At 41.7% G+C, this 24,485-nt stretch overlaps 2 protein-coding genes and 1 non-coding gene across 4 annotated transcripts in view; all 3 read right to left on the bottom strand.

The window, feature by feature from the left end:
- The window catches only part of KAT14 (lysine acetyltransferase 14), a 40,923-nt gene extending 20,596 nt beyond the window's left edge, over window positions 1–20,327 (bottom strand). Inside the window, exons 1-6 of one of the 2 annotated variants that reach the window (XM_019710719.3) lie at window positions 20,069–20,327; window positions 18,057–18,175; window positions 13,530–13,651; window positions 8,165–8,346; window positions 6,309–6,728; window positions 5,622–6,190 (exon numbers count right to left, since the gene is read on the bottom strand). In XM_019710719.3, the coding sequence (XP_019566278.2) occupies window positions 5,622–6,190; window positions 6,309–6,728; window positions 8,165–8,346; window positions 13,530–13,651; window positions 18,057–18,175; window positions 20,069–20,327 (1,671 nt within the window). The remainder of the gene's footprint in view (window positions 1–5,621; window positions 6,191–6,308; window positions 6,729–8,164; window positions 8,347–13,529; window positions 13,652–18,056; window positions 18,176–20,068) is intronic. The other variant, XM_019710721.3, reaches the window with a different exon arrangement.
- Window positions 1,785–1,889, bottom strand: LOC141568339 (U6 spliceosomal RNA). Its single transcript, XR_012491488.2, has one exon. It is a non-coding gene; the product is annotated as a U6 spliceosomal RNA (small nuclear RNA).
- On the bottom strand, window positions 19,825–24,110 carry PET117 (PET117 cytochrome c oxidase chaperone). The gene is made up of 2 exons (XM_019710722.3): window positions 23,906–24,110; window positions 19,825–20,798 (listed from the first exon to the last, which is right to left on the bottom strand). Exons 1-2 carry the CDS (start codon window positions 23,999–24,001, stop codon window positions 20,649–20,651), a joined length of 246 nt encoding a protein of 81 aa, XP_019566281.1. The 5' UTR covers window positions 24,002–24,110; the 3' UTR covers window positions 19,825–20,648.
- Between the last annotated feature and the right edge of the window lie 375 nt (window positions 24,111–24,485).

Raw genomic sequence — 24,485 nt, 5'->3', positions numbered from 1 at the left:
TGCTGTGGCTACACTAGCAAAAATTGGGCTAGCAAGAAGATGGTGGCTGGCAAGTGCAGATTGCAGTTAGCACAGCAGATTGCAGCTAGCAAGTGACGTTGGTTGGCAGAGAGAAGTGGACGGCAGGTTGCGGATCGTGTGGCTCCTGTTTCCTGTGTCTCCAACCCAGCTGCCAGTGAGACTATAGTGGTATGACTCCCCTATCTGTGGCTCTGTGGGTGTTCCTTTTTGGCCTCACCATGTCCTGCGTTCTCATGTGGGGAGTGGGACCAGAGACCCCGCATGACACCCTGAATGACACATGGCGCAGTGAGCTGGATATGGTGCTGGCCAAAGCTCTCCAGAGGGCGGTGGAACGGTTTGTGTGTATGAACACTCAGTCTCAGGAAGACTAGGAGGAGCAGCTGCCGGAGAGCTGGATCCCCGTTGAGGGGTGGGAAGACGTGGACAGTTCCCCAACCAGCATAGACCGGAGAAAGCAAAGGTCATTGTGGCCCTGTGGGTTGGGAAGTGCTCCCTGAGGCCCTCACCCCCAGGTTGGGGAGGAATTGGAGCCCTGCGGAGACGGCACACATTGCGAGGCTAATGCACTGCCCTGGCGAATGACTGTGGACTATGGGGAATGGACTCCATCCCTAATTTAATGGACCGTTTGACTGTTAGCTTGGGAACGTACCACCATGTAGTGGAACTGGCGGATGTTTGCTTTTCTGTCTCGACCAGCTGCCGTGGAGAATATGTGAGAAAGACTAGCAGTGCACTGAGAACCCTGGCTGTGCCCAGAGAGAGTGGGAGTGCCCTGAGTGCCCTGGCTGAGTCCAGGAAGTCTGGTTGAGCTCAGACCCAGGAAGTCTGGCTGTGCCCAGAGAGAGTGGCAGTGCCCTGAGAGACCCTGGCTGTGCCCGGAGAGACTGGTGATACCCTAAGAATCCCAGGAAGTCTGGCTGTGTCCAGAAGGACTGGTGGTGCCCTGAGAAACCCTGGCTATGTCCAGGATATTGCATTCACCTCCAGGCTCCTCGCACAGGGCCCCTCGCGGAAGACACTTGTCGCGTAGATTGTGAGGCAAGACCCTGTAGGGGTGGAGTGTGGGGACAGAGCCAAGAGTGCAGTTTCCAAGCTCTCGGCCTCACGTGGAAAGGTGCTGGCTCAGATAGTAAATGGCCATCAACTGTGATTGGATGGCCATCAACTGTGGCTAGTTGGCTGTCAGCTGTAACCAGTGAGCCATTGGCCACTAATATAACTGCTGTGGCTACGCTAGCAAAAATTGGGCTAGCAAGAAGATGGTGCTGGCAAGCGCAGATTGCAGTTAGCATGGCAGATTGCAGCTAGCAAGTGAGGCTGGTTGGCAGGGAAGCGGACGGCAGATTGCGGATCATGTGGCTCCTGCTTCCTGTGTCTCCAACCCAGCCACCAGCAAGAATATAGTGGTATGACTCCCCTATCTATGACTCTGTGGGTGTTCCTTTTTGGCCTCACCATGTCCTGCGTTATGTGGGGAGCAGGACCGGAGACCCCGCATGACACCCTGCATGACAGTTAGCTATAGTCATCATGTTGTACATTAATTACATCTCCAGTACTTATTTATCTTATAACTGGAAGTTTGTACCTTTTTTGACCGACCACCTGCCTCCAATTCCCCCTCCGCCACCCTCTGCCACTGGTAACCACAAGTCTGATTTCTTTTTCTATAAGGTTTTTTTTTTTCAGTTCCACATATAAGTGAGATCATGCAGTATTTGTCTTTCTCTGACTTATTTCACTTAGCATAATGCCTTAAAAATATGGAAGGCTTCACAAATTTGCACACCATCCTTGCACAGGGGTCATGCTAATCTCCGTATCGTTCCAATATTTGTATCATGTATCGCCAAAGTGAGCACACTGGGGTTTTATCAAGCCTAATCAACCTGTGGAAAGGGAATACCCGACTGCAGCTCCCTCTGGCCATCCTGTCTCCCTAACTGGGGAGGACAAACTGAGAAGCACTTGTGAATTTCACAGCCTAGGGGCACATGCTCACTAAGACAAGTAAAAGCTGTGCACCCAGCAATAAAATCCCTGAACCCACCTCAGCTCCCTGCTGCCAAGTGGCTGCCCTCCCCACAGGATCAGTCTGGAGGTCTGATCTCTAGAGGAGGTGTAACCAGGGCTCTGGACAGGGTAGCTCACATGGCTGAGGTGTGAGTACCATACAAGCTAAAGGCTAAGACCATCCTTCCCCCACGTGGCAACCAGGGTTCTGAGACACAAACACTCCTTTATGGGGACTCTGACAAGAGGAAAGACCTCAAGGAAGAAACATTAGGGCTCTTCAGCAGAGGACTCACCTAGATAATGGGGCCGTGTATAAAATTTCAGGTTCAACTTCATTTTCCCTCAGAATCTGAAAGCACTGCTCCATTGTCTACTTGTTTCCAATACTGTTGTTAAATTGGCTCTCAGCTCTACCAAATGCCCATCTGGAATTCTGGCTTAAGTTCAAGGCCCTTTCAGACATGGAAGGTCTCAAATTTTACTTCCCAGGCAGCTTTCCTCAGGAAGCCACTAAGGATGTGTTCTACTAAAACAGAGACTAAACCTACAAAAAGGTAAAGATGGGACACAAGAAACAGGAGATTCAACACAGAGGAGGGGCAAATGAATCTCCAGTGAGGGGTGACCCTGGAACCATTGAGTATCACACACAAAGGGAAGCCAGTAGAGTGACAAGTGTGACTCAAGGGATAGACATACTGAGGCTTTCATCGTAAGTCCTTGTCACCACCAGACCGACTTTTAACTCTAAGAAGTTGCAACCCAGAATCTCATCTGTGCCCCGCTTGGTTTCACCATGCACTGAGAATGTACTCCCTCCATGTTCGTTCCCTGGATAGGCTGAGGACATTCACCCCATAAATAACTGCTGTGACCTCTGACAAGCTGGAGGGAAGAAAGTCAGACCAAAGGCAAGAAATACAGAGAACCCCACTCCTCCGGTTCAGACTTCTGCCACATTCCCTGGTATACGCTGCAGCCCTGCCTGATGCTCAGACAGTGGTGGGCCTTATGTCTCCCAGGACTTCCTAATGACCTTGACCACTGACTTCTCCAGGAGCAGCTCATAGAAGCTACAGCCAGAACATGACTGTATCAGTTTCCTGGGGCTGCTGTATCAACATTCCACAAACTAAGTGACTTAAAACAACAGAAACATACCCTCTCACAGTTCTGGAGGCTAGACATCAGAAAGCAAGGTGTCAGCAGGGACATCCTCTCTCTGAATGCTCTGGGGGAGAATCTGTGCCAGGCCTTTCTCTTGGCTTCTGGTGATACCGACAATCGTTGGTCTTCCTTGGCTTGCAGAAGCATCGCTCTACCTCAGTTATCACATGACATTCTCCCTGTGTGTCTGTCTCTATGTCTCTTCTCTTCTTACAAGAACGCTGGCCATATTGCATTAAGGGCCCACCCTATTCCAGTATGACCTCGTCTTAACTAATTATATCTGCAAGGGGCCTATTTCCAAATAAGGTCACATTCATGAGTACCAGGGGTTAGGACTTCAATATATCCTTTTGGGGGACACAATTCAATCTACAACAATGACCCACAAAGACTGTTTAGCTTAATTTCTCCTGGAAACCTTCATCTAAGAGGCAATTTCCTTACACAGCTAGATTTGTGCCTCCTACTTCATTTTTTAAAAAAACTAAAAGTATATTGTTGAGGAATATAGACATTAAAAAAGCTGAGGAATGATTAACACTAAAAGTCAGAGAATGGCTCCCTCTGGGGGGAGCAGACAGTGCACCGAAGGACTTCTCAGGTGTTTGTAATGCTGTTTCTTAACCTAGGAGCTAGAAGCACAGGCATTTATTTTATTAATCTCTATCCTATACCCATATGTTCTATGCGTTCTTCTATGAGTATGACACATTTCATAATTAAAAAAATAAAACATAGAGATTAAAAAGACAAGAACAAAGAACAGGTGAACAGATGACAACAACGAAAGCATATGAATGAGTGGCAAATGACAGACCAGAGAGCCAAAACCTAAGGCAGCAGTGAAGACAGGCCAGCAGCAGTGTGACTTACACACTAGAGTCTCAGGAAAGTACAGCAATTGGAGGCACCAGGTCCTGCCAAAGTTGACTAATTAAGAGGTTAAAGCCCCCACTGCACACATCCAGAAATGATCTCTCCTTCTATGGTAGAAGACTAGATTCCCTGGAGAGGCTCAAAAGAGAGATTCTGGAGAGAGGGGCACCTGACACAGCCAACAGTGGAAGTACAGTCCTGAAAACAGGGTAACTCAGTGGAAGTTTACCAGCTAAATGGTCGGCTCCTGGCCCCTCTTGCATGCCTCCTAAGATGCAGACAGGGAGGTTACTATTTCCCAGGAAAGGAAAGATGGAAAAATAGGAAAAAAAAGAAAATTAATGGGATCCATCTGGAGTCGGGGTCATCAGCAAACTATAGCCCATATGCCAAATCCAGCCTGGCTTAGTAAATAAAGTTCTATTGGAGCACAGCCAAGTCCATTCATTATGTCTTATCCGTGCTACTCTCACACTACAACAGTAGCATTGAATAGTTGCAACCTATAGTTGAGACCGTGTGGCCTGCAAAGAAGAAACTATTTACTATCTGACCCCTTACAGAAAAAGGTTGCTAACCCGTGGTCTTGAAGGTCCAATATCCAAATAATAGCAGTGCTCTAAAAAGACAGGCTAGAGAAAAACAGAAGATAGGAAATTAAAAAGACTATCTAGAACTCAAGGAGATTTTCAAATTGAAAGGGCCTACACACCAAATGCTGAGCACAATGATATGGTGCATCACTGACTGAATAATATCAGAACAATGGCAATCAGGACAAGAGCCCACTAGTTTCCAAAGAAAAACAAGATAAATGTGCAAAGAATCCAAATAGGCAATTCACAGAGAAACAACTAGGAAACATGAAAAGCGTTTAACCTCACCTGTAATCAAAGAAACGTAAATCAAAAACAAGATTTCACTTTATAGCCATCAGCTAAACTAGCTGAAGGCTGGTTAAGAGCAAGTGCTAGCAAAGATACAGGGAAACAAGACCTCTCATTCCTGCTGTGTGAAGGTGTGTTCTGGCAGTCTCAAGTGGAACTCATCATTCCTGGAGCGCACTTAGACTTGGGTTCCACTGAATAACCTCAAGCACCTCAGACACCACACTGATCCCGTGGCTGCTCTTCTCCATGCCGTCTCCTAACCACTCAGATGTTTACATGTCTTCAGATCCTGCTCAACACAGGGTCTGGTACATTACGTCCTCAACACAACTGTCAATCAAAGCTGTGATATAAACCATGTACAGCTACCCTCAGGGACTAAGAGACACAATGAAAATGCCTAGGTTCTGCCTTGAATGCCCAAAGGGGAAAAAAGCCAGATGTATTAAGGGGTATTCACATTGAACAATTTCAAAAAATAAAGTCCAGCAATTTTGGTATTTTTCTCTCTCGCTGTTTTCTTCTATCTCCCCAAATCAATCATGATTTTAAAAGCCATAGCACAACTATGTCCTCTCTGTGGTGCTGCCTGCCCCACTTCCACTCCTACCCCCCAGAGTGTGAGAGTGTGTGCTAACTCACCTGGTATCGGTCAAGGATTCTGAAGTCCTGACAGGTGGTTCTGTACGTGGCTTGGCCAACAGGAAGCTGGGAAACTACTCCTTCTTTGGCTCCATATATCCCATCAACTAACAGAAGAGCAGCATTAACAACTTGATCCAAGTCAAAAAGTGGTAATCCCCTATCCCTCTTTGCTTGTCTGACAATCAGTTTACGCTTCAGTCTCCGAGCTTCTGGTGTCATGGCAACAGCACTGGGACAAGCTTCTAGCCTCTTCAGGAGCAGCTTCTCCTCATAGATGCTCATAGGAGTATACTTGGCCCCTTTAGGTTTCCTGTCCTTCTCCAGCTGTGGCTTCCTCTTTTCTCGAGCCCTTGTTTGCAAAGATGTGTTAGAATCTGTGTCTTCGCTGTCAATGTCCATCCTGTCAGGTTTTTCCTCCTCACTCTCTACCTCCTGCTTTATCTGTTCAGGTGCTCTGACCTTCTTTCTGCCCCCGACCACTGTCCCAGAAGCTGCTGACCCAGCAGGGGGCGGAACGTACTCCATCCCTGGGTCTATGACTCCATCGCCTTCCATCTCATCATCATCTGTGCAGAGAATAAAACAGGAAAGAAGAAATGCAGAGCACACCACCCAGGTGAAAACATACACTTTTATATCATGTGCCATACATAAAATAAAAGACCCAAGAAAGGTAAGTCTTACCGTGAAACAAGGCTTGTGGTGGCATCACATCTGGAATCAGATCTGCTTCTGAAAGCAAGCTGGGGGTGGCTGAGTGAGAGGCGGGGGTCCCGGGGGCAGAGAAATCCAGAGATGGAGAAGGAGATGGGCTGGTCAAAGGAGTGCGATCAGAAGAGCTCAAGGATGAAAAGTCAATTACTTCTCCTTTTTCTAGAATCACGTCAGGCCTGCGGCCTCGGCTTATGAATTTTACAGGGGTCGAAGAAGTGCTCCTGTCAAGAAAGCCAGCTGCTTCCTTCTGGGCTCTTCTAATGTCTTTCGCTTCCTGAGTACGAGACCTTTTCTCTTTTAATTCCATGGCGGATTCCACAGGATTGCGACTTGCCCGTTTTCTAAGTCCCTCAACAGTAATGATGGGGTCTAACGTTGGTTTTGAAGCTGCTAGAAAAGAAATAAATATCTAAATTTTTAAAAAACCATTCAACTTTAGTGTCTCTTGCTAATTTATTATTGTGAATCTACTACCACGTTCAAAATAGAGAAATGTTCAATGAATGCCCTAAACTAGGACTTAGATAACTCTTAACAAGAAACAAGAAATTACAATACAAATTTAAGCAATTAGATACTATCTTTCATCTACTGGAATCAGTAAACATTAAAAGTTTGATAATGCTCAGCAAGCATATGGAGAAATGGACATCTTGATGCCTTTTTAGTAGGACATAAATTTTATTACAACTTTCTGGAGGTTAATTTGGCAACACTGATTAAAGTTTTGAATAAATATGCCTTTTGATACAGCAACCTGTTTCCAGGAATGTATCTTTCAAAAGCTGCACATATACACACCTGTACAATTATAATATTGTTTAAATAATAACAAAAGGTAGAAAAAACCAAAATGCCCATCAACAGGGGTTTAATAAATTATCATATAGCCATTTGATGGAATGCAATGAAACAAAAGAAAATAGGGTACATCTACATGTACTACTATGGAAGGATATTCAAGGTATATTGGTAAGCGGTGGTGGTGGGGGGTAGAGAACAAGTATTATAGTATGAGTCCATTTACGGTTGTTTTAAAAAGAAAATGCTTAAATGTGCAGAGACGATTTCTAAATGCATTCACAAGAGACAACAGCAGTTACTCTGGGGAGTGAAAATGAAAGCACAGGAGGGTGCAGAGGAGCCACTTCCAGACATTATACCCTTCGATCTTATTTTATTTTTTTCCCAATATTTTAAAAAATTTAAAAGCTCATTAAAACCTTTTTGGATTAAAAAATCAGATCAATATGTTGTTACCATTAAAGAGCTATTAATTTTTTTAAGTGTGAAAATGGCGTTATAATTAGACTACAAAAAAGAAAGAGTCCTTATCACTTAGAGATACATACTAAAATATTTAAGAATGCAATGTTGATGCCTAGGATTTGCTTCTAAATAATCCAAAGGTGGGGATGAATGGAGGTTGGGGGAAAGTACCCGGGGTCTACATAAAATGAGATTGCCAGCAGGTAAGTGCTGAAGTGAGGTGAAAGGTACATGGGGATTCATTATATTACTCTCTTCACATTTGCATATGTTTAAAATTTCCCATAATACAAAGTTTAGAAACAAAATCAGATTGAAAATAGAGAACATTTCAGCTATCAAAGGAAATTTATAAAGCTGGTGATCTGATTAGAAAATTATCAAATATTTTTTATATAATGTTTATTTACGGCATACAAAAAGTGTAGTAATAAAATTGCAAAGCAGAGTCGTTCGAGGCAGGTAAGCCGTGCCTGGTAAGCAGCATTGTCTCCTAAACTCACACATGCTCGGACTCGGTCACACTAGCACCTCTTGTACTGTTCTCACAACAGTACCTTTTGCTTTCAAAGTAGAGACAGACAACTTCTCTCCTTCAGGTTTCATTGTCGGGGGCTTGTTGTGAACAAGTTTCCACCATCCTGGTTCTCCGAATTCTTGAGCACCTGAACGGAAGTACATAGGACTTCCCACGCTGAGGCAACCTGCTACTGTGCTCCACCAGGTCGAAGTCTTTTTCCTGGAGAGTCCAAAAATTTAAAAATTATTGGCTTTTCAATTCTATCATTATAAAGAAAATACACTCTATGTATACTCTAGGACTCCTAGCCCATGATATGCTACGGAACCTCCAATCTTTGAAGGAACAGAGCATGAGAGTCAAGAGGGAGGCTCTGAAGTCTGTCTGGCTTCAAATCCTGGCTCTACCACCTTTTTAGCTGCCTCAGTCTCTTCACCTTTAAAATCAGAATCATAGAACTTACCTCTCAAGGTTGCTGTGGAGATTAAATGAAATAATTCAAACAAAGCTCATAAAACATATCTCATCACAATCATCATGATTACAGAGTTCTACAAGCTAATTTTAATTAACTTGAGTTGATTTTATATGTGAATTAAATATAGCTCTCAAGAAAGCAAACAGGAGACTGATTACCCATGGTAAATTGTTCATTTTACCCAAGGTGTCGGATGCATCTCAGTCTGCGCCCATTGGCCATCACCTAGTTGAGTGGGAATAAAACTATATAGTAAGTTCCACAAACAGAGTAGAACCTTGGGGGAATAACTAACAGGCAAAAAAGAAAAGTGATCATTTCAAAATAACTACACAAGAGTATATGTAACAAAATTTTTAAATGAGATGTAAAATGTCAATTGTTCAGTTTCCTGTTGAAAATTCTTTTAAAGACAACTGTCCCATTTCTACCTTGAAAGCATAAGTCAATTACCAGAAATCCTAAAAAAAGTCTTTAATAAGATGGTCTAACAGTTGGAAAATATTTCTAGGGAGGCAAAAGAAAAAGCATTCTTAGGAACAAAGATGTACTAGAAACCTGCCCTTCCCCCCCTCACCCCTCCCGCCCCCCAACCAAAAGGCACAGGCACTATCTGAGATGGGACAAATGACACATTAGCTTCCAGGAGCAACATTTTGGTCCAAGAGTACTTCTCGCTGACTCTTAATTTTTTCTAACCTTTCCAAGCCCCCTCCTCTTGCCCAAAGGATACGACCAAGGAGGAAGCCATTCCACTTGCTTTCTCATTCAGTGTGTGTGTTAGTCCAGCAAGTGGTATCCCACAAGTCCCCTAGGCTTTGTTCTCTTTGATCTTTTTTCTGTTCCTCAGATCCGATAATTCCCACTGTTCTAGCCTTAAGTTAAATGAATCTTTCTTCTGCCTGCTCAAATCTGCCTTTGAATCTCTCCGGTGAATTCTTCTTTGCAGTTATTGTAGTTTCCAGCTCCAGAATTTATTCTCGGTTTCTTTTTAGGTTTTCTCTTTATTAATATTTCTATTTTGTTCATACATCATTTTCTTGACTTTCTCTACATCTTCCTTTAGTTCTTTCAGTATCTTTAAGACAGTTGTTTTAAAGTCTTTGTCTAGTAGATCCACTATTAGGTCTTTTTCAGGAACGGTATTTCTGTTGGTTAATTTTTTTTCCTTTGGATGGGCCATACTTTGCTATTTCTTTGTTGAAAATTGGACATTTGAATTTAATAATGTAGTAAGTCTGGAAATTAGATTCTCTTCCTTATCTAGAGTTTATTGGTTTTAGTTTTTTGATCATTGAAAGCTGTCTCCTTGTGCCACAGATCAACCTGAGTTGTATAAACTTAAGGTCTCAGATCATTTTTGAGCCTGCACCTTCCCCTGAGCATGTGTGGTGACTTTGTAATTTCCCCTGTATATGTAGCTGCTTCTCAATGTTTCAGTCTTCATTGTCTGACTCCAAAAACGAGAACAAAGAAAAACATGAAGGGGGGAGTGGAAGATGCCAGACTGTTAAATCCCCTTAAAGTTGATTCAGCCAGAGGGGCCTGCAACAATGGGGAAAATGCAACAAAAATGGCTGCCCACTTCTTTGTCTGCACCTCTGTGATCAGAAGCAGCAATCAGAACAGATCTTAACATTTGAAGGACAGGGTCTTTTTTGTCCACCCTGGTTCCCATAAGCTGTGTGCAAGCTGCTCTAAGAACATGCGCATTGCTACCTGACCCCAGGCTGAAAGGTGTGGGATGGGCAGAAGCTAAAGTGCTAAGAGTTGAAATTGACTGAAATTAACAGCAATTTACTGTCCAAACCTTCTGCTGGAAGTTGTAAGCCTTCAACAGACTCCAGAAATCCAAAGAACTTACATAAGGCACATTCTGCAACTGCAATTGTTATCCAGGTGGGGAGACAGATTTCTGGTGCCTATTCTCCCATCTTCCCAGAATCCTCATTATATAATTTTTGGAATTTTAAATACTATGAATGTGCTGTATCATAGTTCATCAAATATAGGATCTACTGACTTTAATATACGTGATTTTAAGTATAAGAATACTTTCAAATTTTGACACAGCATCACAGGTAAGATATATCCAGGTGTCAGAGAAGTCAATATATGAAATATTGTGCATCTTAAAATCAAAGAAATATGGTAATATAAAAAAGTATTCCAATATGGTAATAAAGTGTTCTGGGCAGCTGGGTGGCTCACGTGGTTGGAGCGCCGTGCTCCTAATGCCGAGGTCGTCAGTTCGATTCCCACTTGGGCCAGCGAGCTGTGCCCCCTACAGCTAAGATTGAGAACAATGGCTCCACCTGGAGCTGGGCTGCCGGGAGCGGCTGGCGTAAGCTATCGTGTGCTGCCGTGAACGGGTGGCAGCTGGCATGAGTTGCCATGAGCTGCAGTGAGCAGCCAGCCAGTGGCCGGCGAGGACTGGCTCAGCTGGGTAGAGCACAATGCTCATAATATCAACATGGGTCAGTGAGCTGCGTCCACCACAACCAGACTGAGAACAGCGGCCTGACTCAGAGATGGGGGGGCGGAGGGAAGAGGAAAGCGGGGGGTGGGGGGGGGGGTGGGGGGGGGTGGAGGGATTAAAAAAATAAAGTATTCTTCTCTAATCAAAGTTATCCCTTCTGGAAGAATTCAAGGCTAGGCTTCTGAAAGCAAACTGAATGATCACATATACAATGGCAATTAAACTGTAGTAATTAATAATGCTTTGTATACTTTTTGTTTCTACAGGAGGTGCATAACGTTATTTAGGTTTGCCCTAACTAATCCTTTACACATTTAAACTTTAATAAAAAAATTAAAGGCATAAAGCAAAACCTGTAACTATCTGAAAAAAATGTATTCAAATTTAGAACTTCATTACACAGTATACTATTCTCTTAGCTTCTATGGCAAATGAGAAATGGTTATTATTGTTAAGAATTTAAAGTATGTTCTATGGGTAGCAGAATTAAAATCTTTAGTAGCTATGACAAAAGTTTGACTGTAAATGCTCTCGCAGTCTGCTTCTCTAGAGTGCAGGATTGATTCTGTCTACATTCACACATAGAAACATCTGAGTGTGCAGTGACCACATCAGGTGAGCGGTTTCGGGTGACTTTCCAATCACTGATGTTTAAAGCAGAGTTCCCAACGTGAAGGTTAGCACTAGGCTGGAAAATGAATGACAAGGAATTACAGAGTAATTTTTAATTCTCTTTCACTCCTTCTGGTTAGATCAAGGATAAAGTTTGTGGCTTGAAATTCTCACTAACACATGTAGCCTCCCTTTTTGATCAAGAAAGAGGGCCTCAGATTGCCTTTACAGGCCATGGGATCCAGCTACAACTTAATAGTGTTTTATTTTTAGTGCCTTTATCTTTATAGTTTCATTCTATTTATGGCAAATGATATGAGTTTTTCGCTTACCAAGGTGGTGTGAAGTTTCTTTTTAAAGTCAATGTATTTTTTTAAGTGCCTGATTTAAATAAGTAAATGATAATCCATGTGATACACTAATATGGCCAAAAGCACTAATTTAATGATTAAACTACATACATAACAGCTGGAGAGTAATTAATGTCTTTCAGTAGAAGTATTAAAAAGAGAAAAGCTTTAGCTGATCCCTCTCAGAACAGGCTCTAGAAATGAAGAAATGAAAACGAACAACTTCTGTTAAAATAGGCAATATCCTCAAAAACAGGCAATTTAAATCTAATCTCTTCCAGAAGACAATCCATTTAACAGAACAGCACTGAAAGATCATGAAAACATTCCAAGATCTAATTTTATCAGTTTTTTTCCCTTTCTTGTCCCTTATAAATGGGGCATATTAAGTTCCACAAATAGTGCTAAATCATTAAACTAAAACAACAGATTTCCTTTCTTTAAGAAAAGGAACCAGTTACTCTGTCAATTCTTTTCTTAGTACCACCAAAACACTCAAGAACAAAAATAATTCCTTTTGTAAAAATGTACTGAATCTATTCTATTTTTTCCTCACAGCAAGCCTTTAGAAGGTTGCCCCTCCTTTCAAATGCCCTTCCTGATTTCTCAGCAACATTAGCAGAGCTGTGACTTTTTGTCTACACTCACCCAATATGCAAGATTTATGAATCTCACAGAGGACTTCAGATGGCAATTAACAATCAGAATCTCAAATAGAATTCACCAATGCAGTTGCAAACTGAGTAATCCCTAAATAGCAATAAAGATCTTATTAGATCCACATGGGCCTTTAATTAAAACATATGGTCTCAATGTCTGTGCGCTGGCATCCCTAAGTCTGATGGACCAAAGCAGCCACCAAGGAGAAGTGCACTCAGCAGCAAAATCAAAGCATTATCATGAAAAGAGGAATGAATGAATAAGCCATGTATATCAATGTACCTAGATTTTGCTAAGCACTGTAATACCCAAAAGTATAAAACAGTTTCTCCCTCCCAGTTAATAAAAACAAATACTAATAATATAAGGCTCTATTAATGAAAAGCAATTTAAATAAGTGCAGCAGATAACTGCCATTATTTTTCTTCTGATCTCCTACAAGGCACTGATTTTAAAAGGACATAATAATGCTATCTCCTCAAAATAAACAGTTACTCATCCACTTACTAAACAGCATCATTTAATCAAACTATCTTTTAACATTTTACAAAACTCTTCATGCTCAGGAGAAGCTAACAGCTTTTCTGGAAGATGAGTGAAGTATAGAAACCTTTAATAATATACATTTCCACTCTGATTTTTCATAAACAAGTTTTTAAACTTAAAACAAGTAACATTTTCTGGATTACAAAATTCTCTGTACTTGCCACAAGTAAATGCATGGTCTAATTCCCTAGAGGGCTGCATTAGGCTATCTCAAATCTTATATACTTTGCTCTTTACATCTTTGTTCAAGTATAAGATTTGTAAAAATCACGTTTACCTATTCCCTAGTAAAAAAGTCCAATGTTTCTCAATAAAAGCGCAGATATCCTCTTTCCACCTGAAATAACCTTGACGTCCACTTCCTTCCAGAGACAAGTTGTACATTGCCAACATGACAACCTGAAACACAAACGAAACAAGGGCTGGGAGAAAGGCATGATTAAGAGTGCTGATCTTTAGGGGGAAACATTTGTTGTTTTATGTTCCGGGTATAAAGCAGGGGAATGGAGGGGGAAAAGGAAGGATAGTATCTTGGAATACTCTCAGAATAGAATTTTACTTTCCTTTTTGCTCTCAGAACAATATCACTAGTGCAATTAATTATATGCAGTTGTTTTTTACATGTTACATGTGCAGGGCTGATGTGTGGTTGAACTGATTATAATAACCACTGTCCTAAGTAAAATACCCCCATCCATCCTACGCAACGCAGCATTAAATAGTGTTAAATATTGCCCATCAGGAGGCCTCCAGGTGCCTACTCCAGCCAGCATCTTCTGACTGACAGTGCTAACCTTTATTAAATATTTTGAAAATCGCCCCTGTATATATATTTTTCTAAGCTCTTTAGAGGGCAGAAATAAATGACTCTCAGAATTGCAGAACTGAAAATTATGTGAGACATCACCTACTCGGTATTTAAACATTTTCAGCTGTGGAAACCATTCTTTATATGAAAGCAGCAGGCAGGGCTGCTCAGCCCATTCTCAGATGGCTCCAACACACTCCCCAGAGCTCCATGTGAAAATTCCTCATCTAGTCCAACCTGGTTATTTTATAGGTAACAGAATCATGGCCCCGAATGGGGAAGTATTTTCCAGAAATATAAATAACACATGCTCATTGTAGAAGACTTCAATAATAGAGAAAAGAGCAAAGAAGGATGTAAAAATCACTTTAATCCACCATTAAGAAATAATCACTTTTAACATTTTCAGTGTCCTTTCACACATTTCTCTTTGCATCTATATGTAATTTTGTAATTATGTAATTTTATGTAATACAAGCTATTCAAAACCATGTTTTCAACCTAATAAAAATAATGATTAATTTTGGGTCATTGAAATTGAAAGGGTGACAGAGAACCTAAGAAAAGAATCCTTAAATAATTATTTCCATAAGGAGTATCTTGAAGCTGTAGAAAATCTAGTAAAGAGCAATTCATGCCTCTGACATTTGGGTCCACAGCACTAATTCTCCAATGGTCCCATGGGAAGACCTATGACTCAAGTAATTCTGATGCTTCCACTAATTGAGTTTCAATTTCCCCCATCCTAAAACTTGTAAAACTTGCTAATGGTCTAATAATTAACCCGTGAATAGATTTTTCAAATTCTTCCACTTATTTTTGCATTAGGTCTACATCAGTCAACAAGTATCTTCCTTTAAAGTTATTGTTCATGGGGGAGTTATTGTTTAATGGGTATGTAGTTTCAGTCTGGGAAAGTAAGAAAGTACTGGAAATGGATGGTGGCGTGGCGATGGTTGCCAAACAATGTGACTATATTTCACGTCACTGAATTGTATGTTTAAAAATGGTTAAAATGGTAAACTTTTATGTTGTGTATATATTACCACAATTTTAAAAAGTTATTGTTCAAGAAATACTTTAAGGAAAGAATGAACTTCTGCCCACTCTCAGACTCCTCGAGTACCTCAGAAACATGTATTCAGTTAATCTCAGTGGTGGATATATAAGTGTCAATTTATTTCTGGTACTTTTTATGAATTTATGTTTGAAACATTTCATGACTTTAAAAGTTAAAATCCACATATTTACTTGAACATAACTTTACCTATTATCACAATACTTACTGAGGAAACTACAAACTCAATACATAAATCCTCTCCTAGAATTTGTAATCTAAAAGAATGAATTCCAGTTTAGTTTTCTGCTCTCACACTATCAGACCAAGCTCATCAGTAACAGGCCAGCCTTGTGAACCAGTGTATCCCTAGGGCCTACCTCAGGGCTGGCACAGTGACAGTAGGCACTTCACAAGTATCTACTGAAGAGTTATCATGGTATCTTTCTTTACTTGCAAACTAAGAATGATTGTCCAGGACAAGAATGTAAAATATACACTATCCTTCCTAACCACATGATAAAAGTTTCTCTTGCATTTCATTCTTTCAGCTCTTCCATGAGAGACTGGGTTTTTTAAGATGGAACTAGAAACAGTGGTCAGTAGTTTGCCAAGAACCAGATATGTCTGATCTAAGTTATCACTTCAACATACCAGTATTATCTACCACCAATGTGTCTTTTGGAAGTAAAAAATAACTTTCAGGGGCAGCTGGATGGCTCAGTTGATTAGAGCGCCAGGTCTTAACAACAGGGCTGCCGGTTCAATTCCCATATGGGCCAGTGAGCTACGCCCTCCACAACTAGATGGAAGACAATGAGCTCCCACTGAGCTGCCGGTGGGGCATCTGGATGGCTCACTTGGCTAGAGCGCAAGCTCTTAACAAGGCTGCTGCTTCAATTCCTGCATGGAATGGTGGGCTGCGCAGCTTGCAACTAAGATTGAAAATGGCGACTGGACTTGGAGCTGAGCTGCGCCCTCCACAACTAGACTGAAGGACAACAACTTGACTAGGAGCTGATGCATCCTGGTAAAACACACTCTTCCCCAGTATTCCTCAATTTAAAAAAAAAAAAAATTTTTTTTTAAAGATACTTTTATCAAGTGATGTTAGTCTAATTAAATGTGCAACTTGAACCAATATTATATATTCTGAGCAATACAATCAAAAGCCAGTTTTTCTTTTAAAAAGAACCTCCACAGAAAACTCAAGTTCCTTTTTTTTTTTTTAATTGAGGAAGGGGAACAGGACTTTATTGAGGAACAGTGTGTATTTTTCCAGGATTCTTTCCAAGTTGTTGTCCTTTCAATCTTAGTTGTGGAGGGTGTTGTTCAGCTTCAAGTTATTGTCCTTTCAGTCTTAGTTGTGGAGGGCGCAGATCAGCTCCAAGTCCAGTTGCTGTTGCTAGTTGTAGGGGGCACAGCCCACCATCCCTTGCGGGAGTCGAACCAGCAACCTTGTGGTTGAGAGGATGCGCTCCAACCAACTGAGCCATGGAGGAGCTCAGTGGCAGCTCAACCCAAGGTGCCGTGCTCAATCATTAGTTGCAGGGGGCGCTGCCCACCATCCCTTGCAGGAAATCGAACTGGCAACCTTGTGGTTGAGAGCCCACTGGCCCATGTGGGAATCGAACCGGCAGCCTTCAGTTAGGAGCACGGAGCTCCAACCGCCTGAGCCACCCGGCCGGCCCCAAAACTCATATTCTTGAAAATAACTAATTATATATATTTGTCCCTCTTCTGTTTTGTAACTTTTGAGAAGCTACTTGTAGGCCAAACGCAAATCTGCCTAAGTGTGCACACATCAGAATAATCTATTAATATTAATCTGACCTTGTCTACATGCAGCCCCCATGTACACTTTGAGAAAAATACCACAATTACAATATTCATAAGACTATATCCTCAATACAAACTTCCCTTCATTTTCTACTTCTATTTTTTTCAGACAAGTCAAAAAGTCTCCCTCCATTAACCACCGACAGATTTCATTAGATGTCCTAATAAAGGACTGATAATTAAAATAAATCTAAGGCTGCTAAAGCAACTACAACTTACAGGAACACTTTAAGTGACTTACATGGTATAATCTACAATCTCTTTCTTATTACCCTGCTTATTGCCTTCACAGCAAAAAAGTGCTGTGGGTAATTATTTATTTGTCTGCTTATTATCTAAAATAAATGCCCAGAACATTAGCTGGTTGGGGCAGGGGTCTTAGCTGTCTCGTTCATCACAGTAGTCTCTGAGCCTAAAACAGTGTATGGTTCATCGTAGACACTCAATATTTGCTGAATGAATAAAACATAAAATTGGGTATGTATAACTCATTCCTTTTTAGAACTTAAAGACTATATACATTGTGCCTACTATAGACAATATAAAAACAAAAATCAATAAAATACAACCAAAGAGTGTAAAAAGCTATTATATAGGCTATATGGTTGGATTAAGGTGTTAGTATTGAAGATGGTTAAAAGCAGACATAAGTGTTCATCAAACAAAAAATATTCAAATATGTGAGTTCAAATGAAGAAAAGCTAGATTATGTTGGTTCTGCAATCAGCCACATTATGTCTTCCAAATCTATTTCTAATGTGGCGATCTTCACATTTTTAAAAAGTTTTTTTATTCCAAAAATAGCTGCCAGAAAAATGTAAATCTCATTCTCAATTAAAATCTGAGTTTGGCATTATTATATGTAAATGAAATTGTGTGTATGAAGTTTTCAAGAATCTCAAACCCAATTCACTAAGTTAGCAGCGAGTACCAAGAACTCCTTTCAGTACATATTCTGTATATAATTTTCATTGGGAAATAAAAAGTGACCCTCAAGACAACTCAAAAGCTCATAATTTAAGTTCCTCTTTCTCTAGATATTCCAATAAATTCCTTGGGTGACCAACCTTATGAATTCTACAGAAGAGCTTTTTACTCACTTGTTGCCATGTTAGTTTCAGCCTTTCACACTGCTCCTTACCATCTTCTGAGCAATCGGAACAAGTAAACCTAAAAAAATTATCACCCTTAAGGTAACTGAGCTGTTCCCTCAGCTGACCTAGGAGGAAAAAAAAAAAAGGCATATTATAAGTTTATCTAGAGCACTGGTAACCCAAAGGTTTACAAATTTTCCAAGTTTCCCATGCTGTTTTTCCTGTTTTTAGCCAGCCCGTAGCAGGAAGGGGGCAGGGAAGGGAGCAGAGAAGAAAGATTTTTATTCTTCCAACATCTAGTGTATGCCCACCAAGATCAGTGATTCCCTAACTTCTAGGAGCAAGATACTGGGAAAAGCATGTATTATTGCTCCCACTGGATTTTCCAGCTGTTAACATTCTTGACTCCTATAGGTCTCTTCACACATCCTTTCAAAAAATATCTGAGCTCCCACTGTCAGGCACTGGGCTAGAAACTGGGCATACAACACCCAGAACAGCCATACTGCCTGCTCTGGGTAGTTTACAAATGCTGTAAGGGAGACAAGGACACATGTAATCACAACGGCACAGTGGCTCTCCATCCTCACTGTGCACCGGAATCACCCAGGGAGTTGTTTTCTGTTTTTAATATGCCTCAGCCTACCCCACATGAAATGAATCAAGCTGAGGTGGGACCTGGGTTTCTGCATTTTTTAAAGTTCCCCAGGTGACGCTGATGTTGTGGAAGGTACAAAACCATTGCGGTGAAACATGATGTGTCGCAAGGGCAATGTTAAGGCATATAAAAGGGGTGCCCAACCCGTATTAGGAAGATAGGAGAGCTAGAAAAAGTGGGTTCTACAGGATGCCTAGAATTGGCCAGGGGGAGAGAGAGGCACTTGCGTATATGGGTTGGGGTACAGTGGGGGTGGGAGTGACATGGAGGCTATAGAGATGCATAGTCCAGAGAGGAAATTAACATGTGCTAAGTCTAGGGATAAAAAGGCTTGTCTGTGAATTAAGAGCTCACCCTAACTGCAAAGTTCTATTTAACAGAGGCTAAAGTTAGCAGGTTTCCAATCATAAAGATCAGTTTAAAATATACCCTGTAAGGACAAAGGGAAAGCCACTGACATTTTCAGGCAGGACCCTGAATTAATAAGCAGAAAGAGACAACTCAAAAGCAAAAACTACCTAATATGTAATAAATTCTAGGTTTGTTTTCTGTGAAAAAGTTATCTATTAGTAGTAACTATTAATATGACTAGTTGAATCTTAACAAAACCATTTCCACATGCCAGAAAATGACCCACTTCACAATTATGTACATATAAATATTTCTCTGACCTAGTTAGAAATTCTATTACACAAAGAAAGTCTCTAATATATACGTCTCTACTGGTATCTGCCTAATGGAAAAATCCTGTTTTGGTAAGACTCATGATGACTGACAAAGCATACCCTTCCTTGAGAACCAGGAAGCTAGCAATTGAAATAACTGAGTTGAAAGACTGAAGTTATCAGGGAAGCATGTGTGTATATATCTCTTGCCAGCAGATCAGAGACCAACAAGTAGAAAACAAAAATGGTTCTAGAAGCACACAAAACACTTCTAATCTGCTAATTCTGACCTTACTTCAGCATACAATAGCAGTTTTCCATGTAGTTAAATATTAAGAGTAATTTTTATGAACACGAACTTTAATTCTACACTGGGCCTAGAAATTTGGCCCCAAATTCTTAACATGATCTTGTTACAAAACTCTGGATAATTCTTTAAGTAACACAGGACTTCCAATTTTCTAATTTTTATTGGGTTGCCATCAAGAATGTTCAAATTTAACAATGTGATAGAGGTTGATAGTAATTTTTATTGGTACAAATGTGTCTGTTTTATATAAATTTGTAGTTAATCAACTAAACTAAAAATAAATAATTATCTTTTTATTTAGGTCTAGTTTACATTCATGTGTCTTTCAGTTAGGAAAAAAACCACATAGGACTTGACAAATGAAAGGAATTGAGAAGCTCCTTACTAGCAGGTATCCACTTTTGGCACTTGTCACAGAAGTAGGACAGCTGCTCCTCCATCCAGGACACATCTCCCTCATCACTGTTAAGGGAATCCCCACTCTGATCATGAGATAGGTCCACTGATGCCTGGTCCTCGGATTCAACAAGCAGCAGAGTTTCCCCCTCCACTTCACCCTCCTCCAGTCCTTCTGAGGTAGATGTTCTTGTGGCTTCATCATCGTGGCGACTTATCAAACTACCCAAGTGGATGTTACTATCCATCCCTTCTTTCTCACAGGGTCAGAAGTGCTTTTTGTAACAATCCTAAACTCTGGACACCAAGCTTAAAGCAGCTTCTATCAGGATTACACAAACAGAAAGAGACTCTTCAGAAGTGTCAGCCCATTTCTCTATTCAGATACAAAGAACTTTTAAAGTAATAATTTAGAATATATGGCCCATTGTCCTTTTACTTGATCGAGTTTAAAAGGACAGTGACAAAAACAGGTTGAAGATCTCACTAAGCTATTCTCCATCAACATATTCACACGCATATACACTCAACATTATCTGTCCCATCAATATTCCACATTTCACTTCAAGTCAATGTTTTTTGAGATCCTTTGCCAATAACGTCTTCTCTCTTTCTGCTTCAAGTTGTTCAGTCAAAATAATCTGTTCTCCCAAAAGACGAATGTTTTCTTTTTTCCGATTTTGCCTCTCAATGTCTCTGATCACTCCGTCACGAAGCCTCTAAAAGGGTAAGAAACAGATTTCAGTAACACCCTGAACAGGTGGTTCCCATCCATGTGCCATTCAAATCCAAATAACAGTGTTACCAAAATACACTTAAAACTTTCAGATTCTAAATACCCAATTACTATTTTAACTTTCCGTACAAATGGAAAATGTAATAAAGAAACCATCAAATTAATTTGGTAGTGTCATCATTTAAATGACTACTTATCATATTTTAAGAAATTCATAAACATTTAGTATAGAAAACTTGATTGAAAATAACAACTAAAAAAGAAGAAACTACTACTATGTTGAATTTTACAAGGAGTTTGGTATGATTCTTTAAAAGTTTAAGGAGTTACTACAGTAAGTCTGTGAGCTACTTTTCTGTTAGCAATTATCCTAGCTGAATAAACATCAAAGAAAAAAAGATTACTAAAATTTGAACAAGCTGTAAGGTGCATGCAAGAAAGTAAAGAACCCAGCTTCTTCTCGTATATAAAAAGTAAAAATTATACAGAATTACTAATCAATCACATAAAGGGAGAGAAGGGAAAAAAAAAAAAAAAGTGCCACTACCAGAGGAAAAACTAAAGGCCCATCAATGGTAGTTACTTTGATAAGCACCAAGGACAGGTAGAAAACTCCAAAACATGGACCTGACACCTAAAATGAGACTTTAAAGCATTAATCCAGTCATTACTAATAACTAACATTTTATAGTGTACAGGTCACAAAATGCTCTAATAAGCTTTTAACAGTAGCCTTGTGTGGTAGAATTAATGGGGCTAGGGCCCAGGGCCTGGATGTGTTTTTTAAATTATTATGTCTATCTAAAAGTAACCAAGTACCTACTTGCTAGGCTTCCTCCAGGCCTAGAGCTTCATTCTCTATTACAGGGAAGTAGAGAAATTTAAGTCCTGGGACCGATAACTCAACTGACAGCCAACTTTCTTGATACCTACATCCTTGGCAAGAAATGGAGGTGCTCCTCCATTCCTCCCTCCCCAGTTCTTCCTGTCCTGTGCTCCTGACACCGTGACATAACTACATATCCACCCCACCCATCAAACCCCACATTGGCCACTGGAATCATTCCACACCTACCTCTGAGATTCTACCCGGCCTTTTCAGAGACTTTAGTACATGCTTAGGATCTTGTTCTCCATCCATTATTTGCTATCTTTCTCCAAGTTTCAATGTCTACGCCGATTGCCTCCCGCATCCTTCTTGTGACTTCCATTACTAACCTTACTAACCACTAAGACCTCTTCACTATTCCAATTCTAACTCTGACTCCGCATGTAAGTACTACTTGTTTTGCTGAGTTCCTATGAGGATTAAAGATGATGTTCTTGAAGTGCTTAGTACAGTGCCTGGTATGCAGTTAACAGTCAAGAAACAATAACAATAGTTATTATTTTATTTCTTGCTTCCTTGAAACTTCTGACACATCCACTATGTCAATCATTTAACCAACTCTTTCCCACTGCCAGAAATTAAGCCCAAAATAAATGACAGCATATAAGATAAACACAGGTTATGCTAATCAATCTGTTCTTCATCTCTAACTTCCAGATATCTAAATCTTCCTGTTCTTTCATTCTCTAACTGTGGTTCTCAACCCTGCCTGCATGTTAGAATTCCCTGGATTGCCTTTGAAACACCTAAGATGGATTCCTATCCCCAAGAGATTCTGATCTAAAAGGTGTGGAGTAGGGCCCAGCCTCACTTGCATTGTAAAAACTTCCCAGGAACATCAGATGTGTAGCTAGGGTTCAGAACCAAACTCTAACCCAGCCATACCAGACACTCTGAAAATCCCTGGTCACGGACCTCCGAGCTACATCTGACATACCATCCTCTACTCCATCTCAAATTTTCTTAGGATCACCATCTTTTCCTTCTTAGAAGAGGAAGACTCCTGCCTCTATTCCAAAAGCTAACCAGTTAGAACCCATACTTTAATCCCAAATCTCTTTCATGCCCTATCATTATTAGCCATCCTGTGCCTTCCTCCCTAACGTTCCTGTATCATCACAGGCTTCCTCTCCTCTGATTTCCGTGGACTGTGAATACCAAGGTCAACGACCAGTCATCTCTTCATCTCTGTATATTGAGGACACAGCAGAGTCCAATGCAAGAAATGAGTTTAACGTTGATTCATCCAGTTCATTACTTTCACCCTAGGCAAACTAGGCTCAACCAACAACTGCGCCAAGGTATTCTCTAAGAGTTCACCAATGACCTAGTTCCCGTTCTCACACACAACAATCTGCACTGTTTTGAATCATTTATAGTCTCAGGAGCGCTGTGCTTCCTTATCTTTGTTTCCTCAAAGTGCCTAGTATGGTGCCTGGCACACAGTGATCAGTCATTAAACGTTTGCCAACTTGAGTAAGAAAATATGAACTGAAAGACACAGAATGGACGGTCAGTCCACTGATCAGTAAGTCACGGATATTTCCATAAATAAAAGTACCAAAAAAACAAAAGTTGGAGGCTAGTATCGCTGTCGTTCCCAGAATAGTTTCCATAGCAAATAGCTCCTTAAAAAAACAAAAATACAAGCATCTCACCAAATTACCTTTGCCAAAGGCACGAAGGCGGGTGCAAGAATGCCTTCTTCATCATGGGATAAAATGTTACTAGCATTTAAACAAAGTAGGACCCAGTCTTGGGCCTGGGGAGCGAAGAGAGGCCGGTAACTTGCTGAATGCACCCCAAGGAAGCCGGTTCCCCTCTTCTACTTTCTAGCGGCCCGAGTGAGAGGCTGAAAGGTTCTATCACTGCAGGCTGTCTGTGACTTGAAAACGGAACCGTTGACCACCCCACCGGCGTGCGTTCGCGGAAGCCAGGCAACTTCAGCGCGGAGGGCCGGGCTCCCAGGCGCGGGCCAGGACGGATTGGCCTGGGTCTCGAGGGCGCACGCGGCCGCTGGGGCTGCAGAACCCAGGGCCGAGCCGGCGGCCGCTGGGGCTGCAATAGCTAAAGCGTGGAGGCGCCCGGCCGCGCCGCCACTGAGAGGACAGAGGACCAGGAGACGAGAACCATGCGGACACCGGAGAGGCCAAGGCCGCCGCCACTGGGCCCCCCGGAAGAGATGGTCACGTGACACCGACCTGCTGATCCTGCCGCTGCTTCAGATGCACGCCGGCCACGGTGGCCACCGTCAGCACCACCGAGAGGCCCAGGACTACCTTCGAGGTCCTCGACATCCCCGCGCGGGCCACCGCGGTCAGCCCCTCCTACTAGCGCGAGGCCCCAAGGCAACAGCTTAACGCGCGTCGCTGCCTGTGCAAGCCAGGCCCGACAGCTCGAGCGCAGAGCCTCAGTCTTCGCGAGTGACGCCAGCTGCTGCCAGGCCCGAGCAATCGAGAGCCGAGCACCGAGCGAGGCCCAAGACTAGAGGGATCCACTCCCCACCCTGCGGGCGGCGGGGTTAAAATACTCCCAATTCAAATTCTAAAGAGCCCTGGCCCAAAAGTGGCCACTGCACCTTGCTGGGGTGTGTGTGTGGGGGGAAGGATGTTTGAGCCACCTCATTTTATCCCTCTCCCTCAGCGACTGGGGCCATCCTGGGGTGGAAGTGCTGGTGTAGAGGGATTCCTAGTGGGGTCCCTTGCTGACTCAGATGCTTTGCTCAATACCAGCTTCACCAAACACAGCCCCCATTGTACTTTTGACGGAGGAGGTGCCACC

The sequence above is a fragment of the Rhinolophus sinicus genome, chromosome 13, assembly GCF_057876585.1.
Source record: "Rhinolophus sinicus isolate RSI-liver-muscle chromosome 13, RSI-T2T, whole genome shotgun sequence".
NCBI lineage: Eukaryota > Metazoa > Chordata > Mammalia > Chiroptera > Rhinolophidae > Rhinolophus > Rhinolophus sinicus.
The sequence above is the reverse complement of the archived record's forward strand: the minus strand, read 5'-3'. Positions and strand labels throughout refer to the sequence as shown.